This window comes from Cryptomeria japonica, chromosome 3 (genome assembly GCF_030272615.1).
Source record: "Cryptomeria japonica chromosome 3, Sugi_1.0, whole genome shotgun sequence".
Taxonomy (NCBI): Eukaryota; Viridiplantae; Streptophyta; class Pinopsida; order Cupressales; family Cupressaceae; genus Cryptomeria; species Cryptomeria japonica.
This window is the reverse complement of record NC_081407.1, coordinates 424,907,252-424,928,716: the sequence shown is the minus strand read 5'-3', so window position 1 is coordinate 424,928,716 and position 21,465 is coordinate 424,907,252. Positions and strand designations below refer to the sequence as shown.

The following is a 21,465-nucleotide window of genomic DNA, read 5'->3' as shown; positions in this document are numbered from 1 at the left end:
TCATTAACGAAACACATTGCTAAGTGGGAAATAATATTTAAGTCAAAATCTGTATTGATGGTGTGAAAGAAAACTTGGATGGTCAGGATTTTATTCTCTATCGTGAAAACTTGTTGGCCACTTAAGGAGGTTCTAGTCGCCTTAAAGACTCTGAGTTGCCAAAAGAGATTGTGGGAAGCCATTGGTATCTTGTGAAGCCATTCTATTACCTTTGCAGTTTGTGGGTCTCTGAAATATACCAAGTAGGAAAAGAATACAAATTTCCACGGTATTTACTATTGTAATCTAACTATTTTCCAAGTTGGCACATCAACTCAGTACACAGAGTTTCAGACTATTTGACTTCCGCCATAATCAGAACTCCCATCCATAAAACCATTCTATTACACATACACTTCCTTACAATGATAACATTTAGATCAAGAGCTTATGAATGTATAAATGAAATAGGCCACCTGACTGTGTTGTACTCCACTGATTGCTATGAGGCACATCAATTACCAATTGGGCTTGCCTTTTAAGGCACAAGCTATAACAGCCATACTCTGGATACCCGATCTCAATTCTGTACTCTACCAGCTACCAATATAGAGTATTAAAGAGCATTAAACGTCAGCAATCCTCCTTGCAATGATGCACTCAGGGAACACGTGTGAGATGAAGGGCCAACACCAGATATCAATATGTCTCCAGTCCCTTATTTAACGTCCAATTGTGAGTTACCTCCATTATTGGCTCCCAAACTCAGAAATTGTGTCTTCCTTCCTTTGCTGGATGAGTTTACAATCTCCTTAGCAAATGAATGGCAGTCAGACGCACTCAGACCTACAAAGATGACAAATAAACACTGTGTTGTGCCAGATATGTGAATCAGGTAGAGGTATCGTCCCACCTGGAAAGATTGTTGAGGTTTTCATCTCAGTAGTCCAAGCATTCGTGTAATACCATTGTGCAAAATAGACGTCCACGACCCTCTTCACATTTGTCACCCAAATATATATAGATTGCTCTTTTAAGTCGGCAAATATTAGATAACTGACCCAAACAAAATCCCAATAGGTCGACCTCCAGGATAAAACAAAATAAATATTAATGCTTATAAAATGCTACCCGCCACAAGCTGGAGAAGTTGGCCCAAAACATTATTTTAAAATATTTAAAAATTCCATTTAATAAAATTTTATTATTAATTATTTGATTTTTGGGGCTGGCCGACCCAGCCAAAAAAAGGGGACATCTCAATCTCCCAAGATCATTGGCAGCAAGTGTTTGGAATGGTGTGAGTAACCTTTTGCATCAACCCATTCACCAATGGTGCGAGTCCTCTCTATCTCTGGTGGCATAATATTCTTCATGTTTGAGCGTGGAAATTCTATTTCTGCCGGACATAGATTATAAGCAGCTCGACTCTCTCCTTTTGATTTATGGTGCCATGATTAATTCTTATGTTGAGCAAATCGTGGGATGGTACTTGGGCACAACTGCTGCTGCTGCAGTGATTAATATTTCTTGGTTGGCTTTTCATATCTTAACTGCTGCAATGTCAAGATGATGTGTTGCTTTCCATAGGCACGTTCTTTGATGCTAAGTAAGTCTTCCTATCAATCCTGCTGGAACCTTGTTAAAGTCAATTTGGGAAGGGGGACCCTTTCTTGGCATAAAAAGTTTGTGTATGGTGAGATTTGAATATGTTGGGTGCAGCTACAAATCATTGTGTGATTTATCTTCCTGGATGTGGCCTTTCCTTTATTGTGAATATCCCATCATTGACACAGCTTCCTCTGATTGGCATGAAGAGTAGTAAGGAACACAGACTCTGCTGGGTGTGACTTTCATTGTGACTTGCATCTTGCTCATGGCGTAGGAGCCCAGCCATATCATGTGGAGCTCCTATCATTGATGTGTACCTGCTTCTTGCTAAAGGGAGTTGTGAATCCAGGGAAGTGCACTAACTTTTGGTTTGGAAGATAACTTTGATGTATCTAACTTTGATGTATCTAAGCCTATCTCCTCCAAACGCAGGCTTAATATCTTATTTTCCTGGATATATCAGATATAATCCTTGTCCTCTTGCTACAATAAAAACAAAGGGAGGTGCCGAGTGATCTCTTTAAATGTATTGTGATTAGTGTTGATTTATTCTGGAAATTGTTGGCATTATTATTTGCATTATATGCATAAATTGTTAAGGCAATATGAGAGAACACAAATACATCATACAGAACAATAAGATAAACCTGCAAACCTGATATCATCAAACAGCAATCTATAAGTTTAGAGTGAAAATTCAGTGACATCTTAGAAGGGAATTCTTACTACTCCCCCTACGAAAAACCGTTCTCCTGAGGTGGTCATGGCATACTACATTGGTCATCAGGGCACCAAGTCCTGGATATTTGATCAATGTGTCATAAAAGACAGTCATATTGCCAAGAGGTTTGTCATAGTCAGTAACAATAATAGTCATGGTAACATTCAAGGGACTATCATGGTAAGATCATCTTGTTAACTAAAAAGTTCATTTAGATCGACAACCAAATAGGGCAATCGTTGCATCAGGGCCATTAACTTGGAGCATCATCTAAACCTGAGAACGGTCATGGACCTCCTATGACTGTATGAGCAATTAGTGGATAGGGATTGTCACAACGATCAAGTCATTTGGTTTGATATCATGTTGCTATCATCAGGCTGGAGACTGTCAAGAATGAATTTGACAGAGTGGTCTAGTCACTCTAATACTCTCAAAACTTGGCAAAGACAGTCATGGGCAATGACTACAAGAGGATAACCTAAGAAAGTTCAGGACTTGATTCAAAAAGATCTTATTCCAAGAGACAAACTGTCATAGTAGCCATTAGGGTTGTCAAGACTACCCTGTAGTGGCAATATAGAGCTTAGACTCAGCAAGTTTATTATAACTTTTGATTACTCAAATACATTGAGTTGCTTTGGAGTGGGGATTTTCTCCCATAAGTGTTTTCCCCACATGATTCATTGTGTTATGGTATATTGTTTTTCTGTTTATTTAATTGTAATCATGTGATCAGTTTATTTTTTGCAGATATCTCCTCCCATAGATTACTGTACGGAGCGTATTCTGTACCTTTGCTTTTTCTTACATATGACATAAAAAAAGTATACAGTATTGAAAAGTAAAACACAGTTGATGGTGATACAGATAATTCAAAATTTAATGTCAAATGTCAAACTATAGAGTACAAGTGATAAGCTTCATCTTGCTCTTCATTGAAGGCATCAAAGCCAGCACTTGGTTCATTTTAACTGCAAACAACCTAATACTCCTCCCATTAGCTACATCATGTGCAGGACCCTCATCACATAAATAGATTGTGGAAACTCGTGAAACAAATGCATCCAAGTAAACAAACTCGAGGGTTACACCCCAATTCTTTGTCACTCCTTTCTTGTAGTTGACTTGCTTATGTGATTTGGGACAGGAGTTGGAATACACATAGACCAACTCCTATATTATTTTTGCACCCAACCGGTTGCACTTAACTAAGTGGATAAAATAGCATATACTTTAATTTTGCTCAATTGAAGTGCTCACAGCCTATTGAAATTAGAGATAAGAGTCAATACAACATTTGTCATTATAAAATTTAATATATAGCCACTAAAGAATAATAAGAATGTTAAAAAACATTTAAATGCTTACCTGTCATAGAACTTTGATTGCAAGAGGTTTGCAGAAAACAGAACCTTGCTTGAAGAGGTACCACCATGTAAGAGTGTCCTTGTACTGATATCAAAGAGTACTAAGATTATAATTCTCTGATGAGAAGAAACTACCAAACTCACAACAATATTCTCCATATCTAGATCCAGAAACATTACTCAAAATGCAATCTTGAACCCATCAACAACTTCTGCATCTCTACATGGTGCCACTCTCCTAAGAAAAGATAGTATATTTGCATGGTAATATTTGGGAGACACTAGAAATACAAGAAGATGCAAGAATGTGCTCATCTTGTTCCAATGATCAACAACAATTATTTGCACCCTTTTGAAAATCGCTTCTATGGGGTCATTCTCCTTAAATAATATGATGACCATTATTTTTTCTATCAAGAAGTGCATGCCATAATATATTTCTCCAAACACAATTGAGCTATATTAGCAGACTTAATCATACTCTTGATGGGCTTAGTGAAACTCAAGATGTAATCCATGCAAGTCCACCAGTCATAAATCATTAGTGGTTTTACCTTTTGGGCATTCTATGAATTTCCCTACCTCCAACTCTATGGGTTGCTAATGACCATGGCGTTCAACACCTCTCACACCTTCACAAGTCATCTCCTTAAATAATATGATGACCATTATTTTTTCTATCAAGAAGTGCATGCCATAATATATTTCTCCAAACACAATTGAGCTATATTAGCAGACTTAATCATACTCTTGATGGGCTTAGTGAAACTCAAGATGTAATCCATGCAAGTCCACCAGTCATAAATCATTAGTTGTTTTACCTTTTGGGCATTCTATGAATTTCCCTACCTCCAACTCTATGGGTTGCTAATGACCATGGCGTTCAACACCTCTCACACCTTCACAAGTCATCTCAAGATGATTGTGTGTGATCTGAATTGAGTCTCAACAACCTAATGTAGTGTAAAAAATAACAATTTAAAATTTAAAACAGTAGATGTCATAAATTTACAACTAAAATGTTAATGCAAACTTAAGGTAATCAAAAAATGTATTGAACTTACCTTCAATGGCTTCAACTTGGAAGACCTCAAGATGCCTTGGGGTATATGATGGTTTGTCACAAACATCAAATCTCCTCACTCTTGGTGTACAATTTTAATGTCCACTCTTCTTTCTGTTAGCCACCAAGTTGAGGAAGTAGACAGAAATGTTGTTCAAAGACTATGCATATATGTTGCCTCAACTAATAAATATGCTATCCTTCGATTTTTAGTGTTGTCTATTATTACTTGGACAATGTAATTGACACGCCATCTCCATTGCTGTCATAATGAATTTGGCAATGAAGTTTGCATCATTCACTTGCCCTTTGCAATCAACAGACTTCAAAAACATTGCCCCTTTACAGCACAATGCAAGAACACTAATTAAAGGTTGGTTTTAAATATTTCCATCTATCAAAAGCAATGGACAAGTTCCTATTTTGGCCCATGAATCCCTAAGTGGTTGTAGCGATGTCTCTACAAAATATTTCCCTTTTGCCAATAAGGTGGTTTGCACCTTTTCATACCAAGACGGCAAGACCTATGTAACTTAAAAGGGTTTGACTGATTTTCGTCACCATTTCTTACCAATACAGTGATCCCACTAGGTTGAAAGGAAGCCCATAGATGTAAATGCAATGTGCAATGTGCAATGTGTTTAATTACAATGTACCCTACCTCATTCTAAAATACCTTATCCAATGGGTCATTTCTGTGGAAAAAAAAGTGATTGTCTTCTTAGGAAATCAGTGCTGCAAAGAAAGGATGTGGAGCAGCCACTATTGAAGACACCACTATAAGATGAGATCTTTATTTTGCTTTCTCGCTAACAATATCAGCTTCTTCTTGTTCTTTGATATATGAGAGAATTTGCTCCTTTGGCAACCCCTTTTTGTTCAGCCCTAAACGAACTCTACTTTTGTGGCTAATCATAGCACACAAATGAACTTTCACTTGACTATACAATCTCTTATAGTCGTGGAACTAACTACAACGCCAAAGAAAAACCCCACCTCTAGGAAACTTCTCAATCCTCTTAACATATTGATACAGAGGTGATGCTTGATCAAATCTGAACAGCCTATTTGTCCCTAGGCTCACTAAACTAAAACTAGCAGCAGCCATTCTATACAGATTCCTTCTATGAGGAAAGATTTTTAAAAGTGAAAATGTAACCCTGGGGCACGTTAATTTAAAAAAATAAAAACAAGACAAAAAGAAAAGCAATACAACACTACAATACATTAAAAAGTAATAAAAAATGATTAACATTTTTAAAAAAATGGAAAGCTTGGAAAAAATCTGAAAAAAACACAAAAACTCAAAATAAACTTACATTTGATCGATAAATCTCCTTCATGCAAGCTAGTTATTTCTCGTAGCACTTGGTAAATGCATTTTACACCTTTGCAATCCTTCGTCGCCACAAAAAATTGAAGAATGAAACATGGGAAGTTGGAATCATAGTTGATGTTTTGTGTTTAAAAACGTGAGCTTTTGAGCCACTTTAAGTCAAATTACAGTTTTAAATCTCAATTTCAGGTTGCTTTTGCATTCAAAAAATGTCCTTTTAAAAAACCTTCAAAAACACTTTCCTTTGGGTTTATAATGCCCAGCAGGCCACAAGTACTATGTTTCCCAAGGGTGTAGATCGGGCAGCCTCGGGCTGGGTACAACCCCCATACCCAGCAAATGCGACCAACAGGCACTAGGAAGTAAGTGGGAAGTTTCCAATAGTTGTGTTTAGTGAATACTTTCAGGCAGGCAATTTGTGAAGACCAGTCATAGGCGAAACACAGCGCCCATACTTCTCTTGGAATCTCTTATGCATGAGAATGGCACCCATAACTTCCTGAGAAATTTGTCTCACTTCATGTAATGTCCTTTGTAGATTCACTTGGGTTATGGCTATTATTCAATAGATTACTTTGTCAAATAGGTAGCTTAAATGACCAATGGAGCTTGTAGTCTTAAAAATCTAATTTGTATTGCATCAGTGAGAGATGGTTACATATAACTTTTATGCTAATATGAATTGAATTTGCAATATGTTTGATAAGTGAGCAACCTTATATTAGATGGATGTTGAATTGTATCAATATTGATACCAAATATTACTTAACTCTCCTTGTATTGAAATGATAAGTCTGGTATAAATTCTGATTCTCCGCCAAGAAAGAAGGTCGGATATGACCTCTAGAATATAAAACTCTGAGGCTATAATCCTGCTAAGTGTATTCAATCTGTTGTAACCTTCAGGTTTCCCACACATAGTATCTCCTCAGTATTGATATGACTGCATATTTATTATTGATCAGCTGATGTACATTTGCCTATGAAAGAATAACTAAACGGAACTGCTATTCTATGTGATTTGAACAGAACTTCTTAGTCTTGCAAAGTCTGATCGCTGTCTCAGATCACTGTCAATGTATTCATGCGGTCTGTGACTTAGTGGCACTGTCCCTGATAATAACTCTTATTATTCATGCGTCCATTCATGGTACTGTTGTGGCTCTTCTGAGCACTTTAGTTGTATTTAATATTAAAATAAAATCTTCACACACTCTCAATCGATTCTTGCCTTATAAATAAATATCTTCCACATACCCCTTCGTGAGAGGTAGTATCTCTTGAAAGAGATATCCTTTCTAATGGACACAACCTTTGGTCGATTCATGTAAACAATTCTTATTAACTTAATACAAGTCGTGCCTTTTATCTCATGTATATTATATTATTATATGAATCGCTGGCTTTAATCAAGGATTCTTAACAAATCTTTAAGCACTGCCTTTACAAACATAAGCGCTATCATTAACATGATCGACTTCTTCCTTGAATTCTTTAATGAATGTATAACTATTATTTTATGGGTCGCACCAACTTTGACTCTAATCACTGTTTTATATTATTATGAAAGTTGGTCATAATAGCAGGTTTGGTGTTTATTTACACTAACTATTAGTTATTCTCATCACTTCTATATGAATGATTATCTCCCTCAAATCGCTGACCCATCTCTTAAACAGATTGCTGACTATTATCCTTAATCACATTCTTTAGTTATTGCATTATGTGTATTTCAATCTTTGTCTTTAGTCGCTACCGATAATGAGGAAGTTGTCCAGGCATAAAGTCAACAATATAAGGAACTCCAGTCGCTGTTTTGTTCATATTAAGAAATTCGACCACCTTTATTGCTGTTGGTTTTCAACAGTTTACTGTCTCTTCTTTAACATATGCATGTTTAATCTGAATTGTTCTTTATAATCACATCGCTGCTTTATTGTTCATTTATATCTCTTGCAACAACTCTAAGTATTCCTCATATTCATAGTTATTCCCTGCTTACTTGGCCAATTATATTTGTGCATTTGACTTGTTCAATTAAGAATGTAGTCGATTTAGTTATTAACTTATTATATTGCTTTTATCTGCAAGGTCGGTCAGCTTAGGAAATTGTCTTCTAATCATCTTGAAATAATATAATCTGTCTTGGAAATGATTAGTGGCCTTTGGCACTTATGCTTCTTCGTTGAGCCATAGGGTTATTACACTTCATTGTTGTTTTAGAAGTACCGTTAGCATGCTATTGGAGACCTGTTTAGGGATTTTTGGAAACTTTTGGTAGTGTCCTTTGCAGTTTACAATCAAAAAGTCAAGATATTTAATAAAAGTCATATTTTGGTCTTCCAGTTTAGTTTTAAAATTTCTAGGTTTGACCTATGAGTTAGGCCTCCCCACACCAACAAGAAGTTTTAAGATCACCAAACTGATGGTACTTACCTTCTAACACTTTAAATTATAGCAGGAGCATCTGTTTACTTTTTGTCTAAGTTACCGGTTCGGGTTTGGGTTTTTGTCCAAGTTACTATTATATATATATATATATATATATATATATATATATATATATATATATATATATATATATATATATATATATATATATATATATACATATTATTATATAATATATATATGTATATATCATTGAATTCAATTTATAAAAAAACTTTAAAATTAATAAACCCATTATAACATAGTTGCCACTGCTGCGTAAGATATCATTTTTCAGCCATTGGTCTAATTAAATACCTTGCAATTAAAAAAAAACTTTGACCAAGAGCAGCGGCAATTCGAAATATGCCACTGGGGAGTTGTTTTTATTCTTTGCTGAATGTTGGGTAAGAGTCCAGCAAACCGAGAGACGCATTGGAGCCATATCTGGACCCGGCACAAACCCGGACCCGCATCCACGCTCCCAGTGCCGAACCCAGTAACTTAGCTTTTTATATCTCCCATTTGCAGTTTCTTAAACAGTAGACCATCTCAGCAAATTTAAAACTCCTAAATGGTTACTAAATTTTTTTCCATATCAATGATATAAAAGCCACTTTGCCTACTTCAAAATTATCAATATTCTCATTTTTTTGTAAAATATTATCAATTATTATAATGTCTCTTTCTTTTCTTTTTTTTTTTTTAAGATGGCTTTCATTGAACTAAATATTAATTAAAACCTTCTTTGAGAGAGAGAGAGAGAGAGAGAGATATCAAAATAGATTATTTTGAAGTGGGCATACATACATACATATACATGTATACACACACACACACACACACACATGTGTGTATATATACATATACATGTGAACACATACATAAGTATACATATATGTATGTATGTGTACACACACACACATATGTATATACAAATATATGTATATGTGTGTGTGTTACACACACACACACATGCATACATACATACATATACATATATATATACACATACGTGTATATATATGTATGTGTATATGTATACACATACATACATACATATAGATGTGTATTATATATGTACACACATACATGTGTATATGTATACACCGGTATATGTGTATATGTGTATATATGTATAGATTTATGTGTGAATATGTGCTATTGGATTTTTGGGTACTCCAAATTAAACATATTGTCATTGATTGATACATTGAGCTGAGATTTCTATACACTCCACACCCACTTAACATGCAAAGGCAAATGCAATCTAGTAAAGAGAGAACTAGACATTCAAATGCAGAAATATGCACACCATTGCAACTCAACGCATAATGTTGGAGAATACCCCTCACTACAAAAAAACTCCGAGAAGAGTGAATAAGGCTCTTTATGCCACTTAATGACAACCATTACAAGTTATTGCATTTATCATGGGCCAATACAAGAGCATCCATGGCAACTACCATGCTCTCAACACCTGCAAATCATCAATGACACCAAGAAAAACCAATAAAAACCCTTGCTACAGTAAATTGAAGGGACAACAATCACCAGAACTTATGGGGAAATAGACTACAACCACTAATTCACCCATCAACAAGATGATTGTGAAATACTTCCCATCCTATCCATAAAACTTAGTGAAAGACTACGACCCCCAACATGAAGGAAACCACGTCACTTGCAACAGTTCCAAAATGGGCTACCACCATCAACTGAAGAAGAATCTTGCCCTCTGTAATGTCCCCACTTTGAAATAGAATTTAATAATAAATGATAATAATAAAATTAAAACATTAAAAATTAAATTAAAATATTAAATAATATAATTAAATATGATTAATTAAAAATTAATTAAGTTAATGAAAAGTCAAAAGACATGAAAGGAAAAGTTGTGACTCCCTCAACAATGAGATATAAAAGGGAGAAGAGAACCTCATTTGAGAGGGGGGATAATTTGGAAATGAGAAGTGCAGATCTGATTATGAAAGGCTGTGTCCCTTTCAAAGGGTAGAAATAATGAAGAGTTGCACTCTTTCAAAGGTGCTAATGGTGAAAGGGTATGTCTCTTGCCAAAGGGCATACATGATGAAGAGGTGTGACCTCTCCCTCAAATTGAGAGATATAAAGGGAAGGAATCAAAAGCATCTAGTGACATCACTATTGATTAGATCAGATCAGAACTGTTATTAAGTTACAAGCAGTAACATCCTTGTTCTTGGTGGTATGCATGGGGATGTGTTTAAGAAGTATGCTTAATATATGAAGCCCAATAATGTTCTTATGCAGAATTAATAGTAATACTAATATGGACTGCAATATGTATGACAGTCATACTTAATTTCATATATATATTCATAATACATAAGAAATATATATACTTATAGTCTAAATCATGTTATTACTTTCCGTATTTAAGAAGATGGGATTGAGATGTTCCAAAGAGGGGCAGTCTAAATCCAAGCAATAGGTTAAGTCCCAAGATAGGGTGGGGATCAGCGACCCATAAGCCTTGAGGGTATAGACCCAAGATAGGTAAGGGCTTGGATCTGTAAACTTTGAGGGAACCTATTGTAATTGGTCTCTAAGCGCTTTGGTAACATATGTAAACCCTTCCCCCTTAAAACTGAAGTAGCTGCAGGGTTTGATATCTATATTAAGAACTATGAATAATGAAATTTATCAGCTAATGAGGAAAATAGACAAGCACTTGTTAATAACTTATTGAAGAAAATCTATCAATTTTCGTATATTTAAATAGATCAGGTAGGGGACATTACACCCTCCCAAACATGGAAAAACAATGTATATACTTCCAACCATTAATTGAAAAGTAAATATTGTAAATGCTGCCTTCATACCCCCAATGAGAGGCACTGCCCCTTGATTCCCCAAACCCCTCCCTTTCACCATCCCCTTGTCATCTCCAAATTTAGGCCCTTGGTCCCTCCATTTCAAGACTTATTGGACAAATTAATTTATTGACTTGAGGGTCATATTATATGTAATCTTTGAAAAATTGACGATCAAAATTCACTTATGAGCTCTCGAAATACATTAGGTTCTTTTTTTTGTGTGTGTTATTATGTTTCTTTTTTGGTTGCATTTTGCCAAGCCCTGAGTTTGAGTCAAAATTTTGGGTTGCAAAGTCCAAGTTTTCCAATCATGCTTCCAACAACCTCCAAAACAGAATAAGTTGAAAAGTCAAGCACCATGGTGGAAGTTCAAACACCATAATGCTTCAAATTCCACTCATTGTCCAAAAAAAGACATTTTTGCCGCTTTTGCAATAATATGTTCGCTTGGGAAATCAAAGCAACCATTCACCAAGGCAACTATAATTCACTGGAGGCTAGCAGACCATTCCCAGTCTATAACCAGCAAAATCACCATTTTTGCCATTTTGAGTCTGCACAAATTTTTTCCACACCTCTATATGCTAGTCAAATGAAGATTTCACACCGAAATTACTCATTTCCAAATATATTTGTTTCTGATTTAATTTCCATTTCAGATGACTTCAAGATAGTACAATAAAAAAACTATATTTTAAAAAAAAATTCTGGCAACCAGAACAGCTTAATTTAAAGCAAAGCTAGTGATTCCATCCATAAACAAGAACCTTGCTGATTAACTACCATATGCAAACAAAAATTTGAGAAAGCAGAATGCAATTGTAAATCAAAGTGTTACAGTACTAAGACTACATCCCTTTGTTTCATTGCCATGAATACAACATTAGAGAAATAAAAAAGATAGCATACCCTGCCTGCCACCAGTGAGCTTTACTTGAACTCCTTTGTCAATAAACTTTGCTAAATCCAGCACAGTTTCCTTTCGACCTGACTAAAATCCACAAGCAAAAAATTCCCTAGCCTCAGCTACCATATCCGAATATGAACATATATAACCTTAGTTTGTTATAAGTACGAATTTTAGAAATGCCTCAGTTGTAAACAATATTTTAATTCTATTAGCATCATGCAATAAACTGTGACATCTGATTGAGGCCACTATGGAGAAGTAACCTAATATCTTCTTCAGTATAAAATAGAATTGTACAAATTATGACTGGCACTGTCAAACATGTATAAACTTTCAAAATTCCAAAATCCCTTGAAGATAAACATATGTACAAGGCAGAGATCTTATAGAGGCAAAGAAAAGATGTCAGATCAAAGTCAGGAGCAATGTCAACTGTATCAGACAAGAGCTACAAAACTCAAATACTGCAAGAACCTCAACATAATGTTATATTTAAGTACAGGTTACATACTATAACCAAAGAAATGATGGTGGGTAGAACCTGGTGCATACAGTTTTAAGATGGGAGGTATGTAAATATTCAATAATTATAATAAATAATATTATTCTGTAACATAAGATATAATTATACAGTTTATGCTTATATTATTATAAAAAAAATATGCAAAACTGTTGTTATATATTATTATTTTAATTAATAAACATTAAGAATTAATCAAGTTATAATAAATAATATACTAATACAATTAGAAAAAATCTATTATGTATTTATGTAACATATTGCAATTAGAACTAGGCAATTCCAAGGGAATCCTAACACCCATTCAGCTAGAGATAACAAATTTAATATTTGATTATCCTATAAAATAAGAAATATCACGACAATATGAAGCATTAAATTATTATTTTCCCTTTGAAATTTCTATTGACCCACAGGAAATGAAAATGGGTTAATTAACCAATTCAGCTTGCTATTTTTGGGAAGGGGACATAGCATATACTACTATCATGATATGTTTATTGTTGTTCTTATAATGTTGTCATGTTATACCATTGTTATAATGCTGTCATGATATATTTAAGAGTATTTTTGTTAATAAAATAAAAATTGCTTTTCTGTGGGAGACACACCTAACCCTCCCTGGGATGGCTGAGGGATGTCTGAGGCATCCCCAGCCTCTTCAAGGATGGTCAAGCATACCCTACGCATTTCCTTCCATCCCAATTTTAGCAATGTGTTCTGGGATGTTTCTGCATTTTTCTCAGTTGGGGGAACGGCCAGGGACATCCCACTGTTTCCGAAATGCCACAGGGGATGGGGGGGGGTCTTAAGGGGTGGGGATGCGTCCCCATGAACACAGTTGTGTGTGCATAACATAAACAGCTATATTTACAAAATCACCATATTTAATGCAGGAAACATCAAAATGTTGTGTATAAAGCCTTTCACTAATTGATTCAGCCATGTCTATTATATATCTATTAATTCTGCAATCCCCTGGTGGTCCCAAAAAAATGCCTCCCTAGACTACCCTCCCAAAACACATCCCACCATCCTTGCCATCCTCATAACACCATTAAACATACCTAATTTTTCAAGTTAGTGTGCTTACACCATAAGGATCCAAAAATGTACACTGCAAAAATGACTTACTCCATACAACTAACAACCAGTAGAGATCAAAGATGAGGACCCACAGTAGTTATCAAAGCATTTGTCTACACTCAAGTAAGTGCTGATAAACTGGAATGCATCCGGTAAAAAAAATAATATTAGAATAATAAGCATCCATAATATGCTCGCTGTCTAGACTGAAGATTTACACAAATTTCATAAAAGTAAACTTCCTTTACCTAATAAATCCATTTATTGGATATAATGGAATCAATTTGTGAAACAAACATTAAGTTTCCAAGATCATCATGTTGTTTGCCAGTCAATTTAAGATGAAAACTGGAACATATCAGAAGCAAATTTTAAGTCCCCAATTCATAGATTACCCATAGTTCAGTACTTGTGAAAATAGAGTATTTTAGTTAGTTAAAATATAAGTATGGGCTGCCGTTATACATTAATTACAGTGACGCAAAAAAGTCATCAGAAAAGGACCCAAACATGACTACTAAGTTACTAACAGTGCAATTAACTTTTTTGCGCTAACATGTTATTTACACAACTCAATGGCAGCAAAGCACATAAATAAGAACTCAAAGCACCATGACCAAAAGGCACACTTCCTGATCCCTCAGCCAAGCCAGGCATCTTGAAGAAGGGAGACGGTTTAAATATGTCTACAAGAAACCCTAAATGTCTCCTGCCATCTCCTAACATCTTTTGGTCTGCCTGACCTCTAAGAAAATCAATAACCCAACCAATAGCCTCAGTAAAACATCTAAAGTTAAAACGCAATGCTAAAATTACATACTTTCAGCAGAAATTGAGGACAAAATAAAGGATTTTTTCAAATGCAGAATTTTGTCATGGATTGGCAGGGCTTTGGAGTAGGAAAACACAACAGGTTTGTAGCAGACTTCAAATATGTACATGCATACAAGCATACACAAACACGTGCACACCCGTACTAGCTTTGAAATCCATGCCCACACACCCTGCTGACTATGAAGGCAAATCAAATATATATTGACAAAGAAAAATGTCAAAAATGTCAAAAAGCAAATATTTCCAACGATTGTTTGATTTCAAATTTAAACAAACTGCAAAGTTTTCTTTTATTCCTTCCATTCACATAAAAGATACGATTCCACCCATTCACTGCATCTTGTACTGGAACAGAATTCCCAGTTAGCCAATATTCTTTCCTCTTGCATGGCAAAGTATGAAAAGCACCAAAAGAGCATCTCACCATATTGGAGGACTTAAATAGACTATGAACTCCAAAGGATGATGTTTTTCAGCTACCTGCACAAACAATCAACAGTTATCAACAGCCATATTGAACAGGGGTAAAATGTTAAATGAGTATCATATATTAATTAGAAAATCACAATGCAATTTAATAAAACATAAAAGATCAAATTACATGAAAGCAGGTACCATAACTAAATAGCTTAACACACAAATTGTCATATTATCAAACTCCAGTGCACTGTTGAATTCAACATTGTGTGTTTTCCAATTGAATGAATCCTTGTTTTAATTTAAAAACTAAATTGTAAAAAATTACAAGATCAGATAATAATTAAATAATAAATAACAGTATCAATAGTGGTGCATATTGGCAATGCAGCATAACATGTATCACATGAGTTTACTGACAAGCTAAATTTACCATCATAGGTCACTATTAGCACAGAAGTAAGAGAATGGACTGATTAAACATGAGAAACTAGGGTTACTCTATTTATAACATGTTCCAGCATCAACCATATAGAGTTTCATTAGTCTATATTCAAATTTACATCATGGAAAATGGTTCTATAATACAAACAATGGGAGGTTAAAACTTAAAGTTAAAATAAAAAATATTCAAATAATTAATATCTTCATAAATGAATGTGTTTGTGTGATCTTTTGTAGACTGTGAGCATCAAACGTCAGAAAATAAAGGAGAAAAAAATAAGAATGGTTGAGTGACTAGACTGCTGAGAAATATCAAATAACTACAAGTGAAGAATCTTGTTTGATACAGAAAAGATGATAGAATCTTGCTAGAAGGATGAAAAGAGAAAGATGTCAAAGACTGAATCATCAGGTGATAAGGGCATTGAAATAAAGGAAACTCAGTCCTTATTGACCTTACCCTCAGAACCTGGCCACCCTACTGTAAGGAAGAAATTACTCAATGTGATTGAAGAGAAACCCTTTCAGATTATAGACAAAATTGACAAATGTAATTTTGCGAGTTGTTATTGCTTACAGAGATTTTACAGTCCCTGAGAAATTTATCATATCCTAAAAGGTGGGCCAAGAAGGGTTCATCCTTTCTCTCAGGCTACTTCTAATTCTGGTTCTAAACCACAACTGGACATTGAGACTTATCACTCTATGGGAGCTGAGGGAATGTCTCATGATGCTTCGGGATTTGGGCTGGGTTCTGCACAGCAGCACCAAAAGAGGCACTCAGAGCACCACCTGGTGATTGAATCAACAATATGTGAGATCAGTAAGTAAAATTTAAATACAGAGAACTACAGAAAGTTTCTGAGATGTAATTAACATCCAAAATAACTGGAGTACGAATTTAATGAGATGTAGAAACGTGGGCTATTGTATTTTATTCAATATAGTCATATGGCATGTAGTGTATTAAACAGCAAGAAATAGGCACATCTTTCTTCTTTAAGAAATTTTCCTCCTCTAGAAGCTTCTATGTACACATCTTTCTTCTCTTAGAAGCTTCCTTCCTCTAAATTCTTTATAGTAGAACATAATACGAGTGAATGTACTGCATGTATTTGTTAAAACTTGAACAAGAATATAGAAAACTGAAACAAGATACACAGAATTTATCCTGGGAAAACCCTCCACTTGAGGGTGAAAAACCCAGCCCACAAAAATAATATCTTTATTGAGTTCTCTAAAACAAATACAAGAATTATTGATGACTTCAATCGACACTCAATAAGCTTGAGATAATTCCTTTACAGATACAACTTCTAGACTGTAGAAACAGAATAGTGACAGCCTCTTGAAACTCACAGGACTGAGTACAAAAAATGTGATTCTCATAACAAGTAATAACGATCTCACTCTCAGATCAATATTCACAATATAAAGACTCGAGAAGAGTTACTGATTTTTCACAAGAGTCTCTGATATTTTCTATATACTGAGATACTGAATATAATATCTTTCTTCAATGATATATATATTGACCTATGATCCGTGATATTGTCTCTTATAAGAGGTGAAACAATCACCGCTGCAAAGTCTCATCGCATACCCCATAAGTCGACCATTACTCTTCATGAAGGGAAAAACATGAGCCACGCATAATGAGAGGTTACACCACCGACAAGAGGGGAAGGCAACTGACGAAATCCACACGGAAAAGGAACGGATGCCAACGCAATATAACTCCACATCGGATAGAAACAGCTGCCAACGCAAGACACAAACACAAACGGCAAACACTAATACAAAGATGAAGAAGATGCCTTGAGAAGTTTCGCACATAAGAAATCGGAGCTTGAACGGAACACAGATAGAAGAACTCTCTCGCAGCTACAGGAACTTCAACAGTATTTTGGTAACACTGTTGTGTTCCTTCCAGTTTGCAATTGCATTCTTATCAATCAATTTCAAATACTAGGGATTGCCTCCACTAGATATTGCCACCCCAAGGGTTTCCATATTTTACCCTTAGTAAAGTAATGCCACTAGACTTCTTGTAGTCAAGACCCTCCATCTCTTCTTTTCAAAAATCTTCAGATTTGGGAAGTTAACTCAGTGCTGGGGTCCTTCACCAAATAAGCACCACAACCACTCACCAGGTCTAGCTTCGCAATGCAGTACAGCCTCTTTTTCTACTTCTGTAATGTCCCCTTCCTAGCCAACTTCGGTAATCAAGGCTAGTCTATCATCAGGTCCTCATAGACTAACAGGATGGATAGAGGACCTAAGATTGGGTTGATTTTCTCATGGTTCAGACAGCATGCTAGAGTGGATTAGGAGGTATCAGTTATTATATCTCAAAGTTGCCATGTTCTTCCAAAAGTGCACTTTATAATATGTCTAGAGAGAGAGTGAGTTGGGCGCCCCCTTTAGGAGAGAGAAAGAGGATTATTAGTGAGAGATTAAAAATTAAAACAAACTCAAATTATAATCAAGAAGTGGGCACTTGGAAGGGAAACCCTAATTAGGGCACAGGGAAAAGAATGAAGCATAAAATGTAACTTGAAGTGTCATTGTAGGGTATGTATGAATATTGGATGTTTTTTCTCTTGCCTCCTAAGGGGCAGCTAAACTTGAGGGTTTAGAGCACCTTTGTGAAGACGAAATCCTTCACAAAGATTCACACTTGCAGAAGTGAAAGACCTTCCCATGGTGTGTGAGGAAATCCTACTTCAAGGGTTTCATTTGAGCAACAAAGAAATCAGTTTTGGGAGCATTTTGCTGGTTATTTCTGAGTGAGCAGCCTGCTTGCCTGGCCGCACCCCTTTCTCGTCATTTTGGAGTTGGGAAAAGCCACTCAACTGCTGTTTAGTATTTGGGCTATATTAGTTCTTCATTCTCAGCGGGTTGGAGCAGATTTTCAACAGTTTTCAGGGGACTAAAGGGTTATTAATATCAAAAACCAGATTCAAAGCAGGTCGTACAGCTCCCTAGAAGACATAGTGATTCTAGGCCAAGTCGCCTAGGTTTTGGTGACACCTTTTTGCACTTCTTGAATGGCCGAACCAGACTTCCCTATTGAGACATATTTTGGGTTGGAGAGAGTAGATTTGAAGGTGCTGCAAACAGTTTTCTTAGTGTCCTATGTAGCTGCTAGCTTGGTGTTTTCAGACCCACAAGACTGTTGTTTTGGAGCCTTGTGTTGTAAAGACACACGCCCCAGTGCAAATGGGGACCCCTCTTTTTCACTCGTTAGCCTAGTTGTTTAGCTTTGTTTTGCTTAGCTTGGTAATGATTTCGCAAATCTCTGGCCTTATAATTATAAGGGTTTCGTTTTCCCAGGTCTAAGAGTAAGTCGAGGAATGAAATTGTAAAAGAAAGTCCTATGTAAATATGGGAGACAAGGATGAAAGTTGTTTAAAAACTTGCAGTGAATTTTAAAATTCATTTGGTGTGGAAAACTCCACCACAAATTGCAAAGCTACATCCAAATTCCAATAAAAAATGTTGCATAACCTAGAATCCCTGCAATGATCATCTTCATGTTCAAACAGTTTCAACTCAATTCACACTCCTACACTTCCCATCATATGAAGGTCATTTTCGAACATCAAAGACTTTGCAGCACTTAAAAAGATATTTCCATGGGCCTCCAATAATAAAACATGTGCAAGATTTTATCTAAGGATGTTTCCTGTGCAGTCAATTGAAAACTTATAATACAAAGCTTGGTTGTACTAGCTACTTTTAGTTCCCTCCGAGCCTCAAGAATAAATATCCATGGAGTTTATTAGTGAATAATTAACTATGCTTAGAAAGCAAATATTGTTATCAACCAGTTTTCTAAAATGCCCACATTCACTCCATGCAACATAACTATAGCTGCTTCCAAAGTTGCGAAGTTGTTTTTCTAGCATCTATGGTGTCACTTTTCCTACCACAAACTATTTTTTTTATCTATCGGCTAATTAAGAAGAAAAAAAATGTAAGCCTGATATCATCACCTACAATAACACTTCTCAGAGGGCTGTAACAGAAGAAAATGTAAGCCAGCTAGTCACGTGCAATACAATACTTAATTAACACTGTTAATATGGAAGAGTTAAAGATGCAAATTATCTGTGTAAGAAAATGGAGAAGATAAAGCCTCATCTTCGCTCCAATTGAGACGTGTGTGAATTTAGAAAATGCTATGAGGGGACTTCCGCTAAAATGACAGTGCTTGAACTCGTTGTCAATTATACATCTTCTAGTATTCTGATAAGGCGTCTCAACTCTTCCATGACCTAGGTTATTTTAAAGAGTAAGCCTAGAAAAATAAAACTATGTTTTCTTCATGAAATATTTTTCCCATTCTTATATAAGGCAAACTGCAGGCTATGGAGAGTAGCTAATGTGACCGCATTGTAAGGATCTAGAACTGATCCTTAGGACAGACATACTAGAGCAAACGAGTGACTAAAATTAAAAAAAGAATAATTTATATTTTACCAAGAGCCAAAAAAATTGCAACGGTCATATGGTATCACTAAATCTTCACTTCCATTAAAAACAAAAACTCGGATTCTAAAGCCATACCTTAAAGCGGGTCTCCTTCAGCTCACAGTAATGGGGGGGGAGTTCAACATGTCACGGGTTCCAAACTCTGGCAGAATCTGTAAATACGTAGAACTTAAAAAATTAAAACTTAAACAAGTGTAAAATACTTATAAATCCTAAACCGAAACCCTATCACCAAGTGAAAGCGATAAGCACCCTCTAATTTCAATGGCATCCAAAACCTCATCAAATGGCTTCCCCCCATAAAACGTTTATTCTCAAGTAATGATTACATATTGGGTAGAGCCATCAACAAATTCTTAAATATTTACAGTAAAACAAAGCTTTAAATCCTCTTATTATTAAAATTATAGATGTAAATTGATCACTAGGACATCTGTGAAACACAACCCTAACATGTTTTTCATCCTGAAATTTTTTATTTTTTATTTTAAAACCAAAATTTAGGAAAAAGATATACATGGCCTTGGACACCAGGCCAACAATAACGAGTAAATATCACGAAAACAAACCAAAGCTGAAAATATATTTTTCTTGGCAATTATCGTTGTCATCTACTTTCTAGTTAATTTTAAGAAAATCTGACAAATGGAGTAAGCAAACATTCGCCAAATAGGCAAAACGTACAGTAAAACCTGCAACTTTGGAAAAACTACCACCTACATGTTATTAGACTCCACGCAACAGATGATGTTTAACTTCGTCGAAAAAGCTCAGTTCTTTGAAGCAGATATTTGAAAAGCTAAATTCCGATTTCAGGACGCATTTATGCCTTCCGACTCTCCACGGTATGGAATAGATGTTATTCTTTATTTTTCATTTTTTTTTAATTATAAGAATTTAAACTTTCAAAATAGTAAACAAGGTATATCATTTGTTATTTGTTCGACTTTCTGTTTTTGGGGTGTAGGATAAGTAGTAATCAGACATACTTTATGTCTGCGTCAGTAAAAAATTGAATAAAAAAGTTGTAAAGTGATAGTAAATGTGTAAGTAGCATGAATATTGTGAAGAGTTGGTATATAATTTGATCTATATTATATCAAAATTACTAAAAAATTTATTAGAAGATTTTTTTTGTGAAGTGATGCATATTTCAAAAAATTGGTTTCAATATATTATTATTTAATATAAAAATAAAATAAAATAAAATCCCATCTTGATATAACTAGTACTTGTACTAAAAGGAGGTTCAAAGGTTACGTCAATAATAAAATATATTCTGAATTATATATTAGAGGCACAATCTACTCTAAATAATTACACTAAGTTATACAAAATTTCTTTATAAATATCATGTTTTTAAAATTCATGCAAATGATTAACTTGCAA

The 21,465-nt window shown here is 35.1% G+C and overlaps 1 protein-coding gene across 4 annotated transcripts in view; it reads right to left on the bottom strand.

Annotated features, from left to right (window-relative positions):
- The window catches only part of LOC131070433 (sm-like protein LSM7), a 72,476-nt gene extending 51,521 nt beyond the window's left edge, over nucleotides 1–20,955 (bottom strand). Inside the window, exons 1-4 of one of the 4 annotated variants that reach the window (XM_058005954.1) lie at nucleotides 20,797–20,955; nucleotides 20,152–20,228; nucleotides 15,143–15,198; nucleotides 12,278–12,359 (exon numbers count right to left, since the gene is read on the bottom strand). In XM_058005954.1, coding sequence (XP_057861937.1) covers nucleotides 12,278–12,359; nucleotides 15,143–15,145 — 85 coding nt within the window. In that variant the 5' untranslated portion in view covers nucleotides 15,146–15,198; nucleotides 20,152–20,228; nucleotides 20,797–20,955. Of the gene's footprint in view, nucleotides 1–12,277; nucleotides 12,360–15,142; nucleotides 15,199–20,151; nucleotides 20,229–20,593; nucleotides 20,678–20,760 lie in introns of those variants that run through there. The other 3 variants (XM_058005958.2, XM_058005955.2, XM_059218388.1) reach the window with 3 other exon arrangements.
- Between the last annotated feature and the right edge of the window lie 510 nt (nucleotides 20,956–21,465).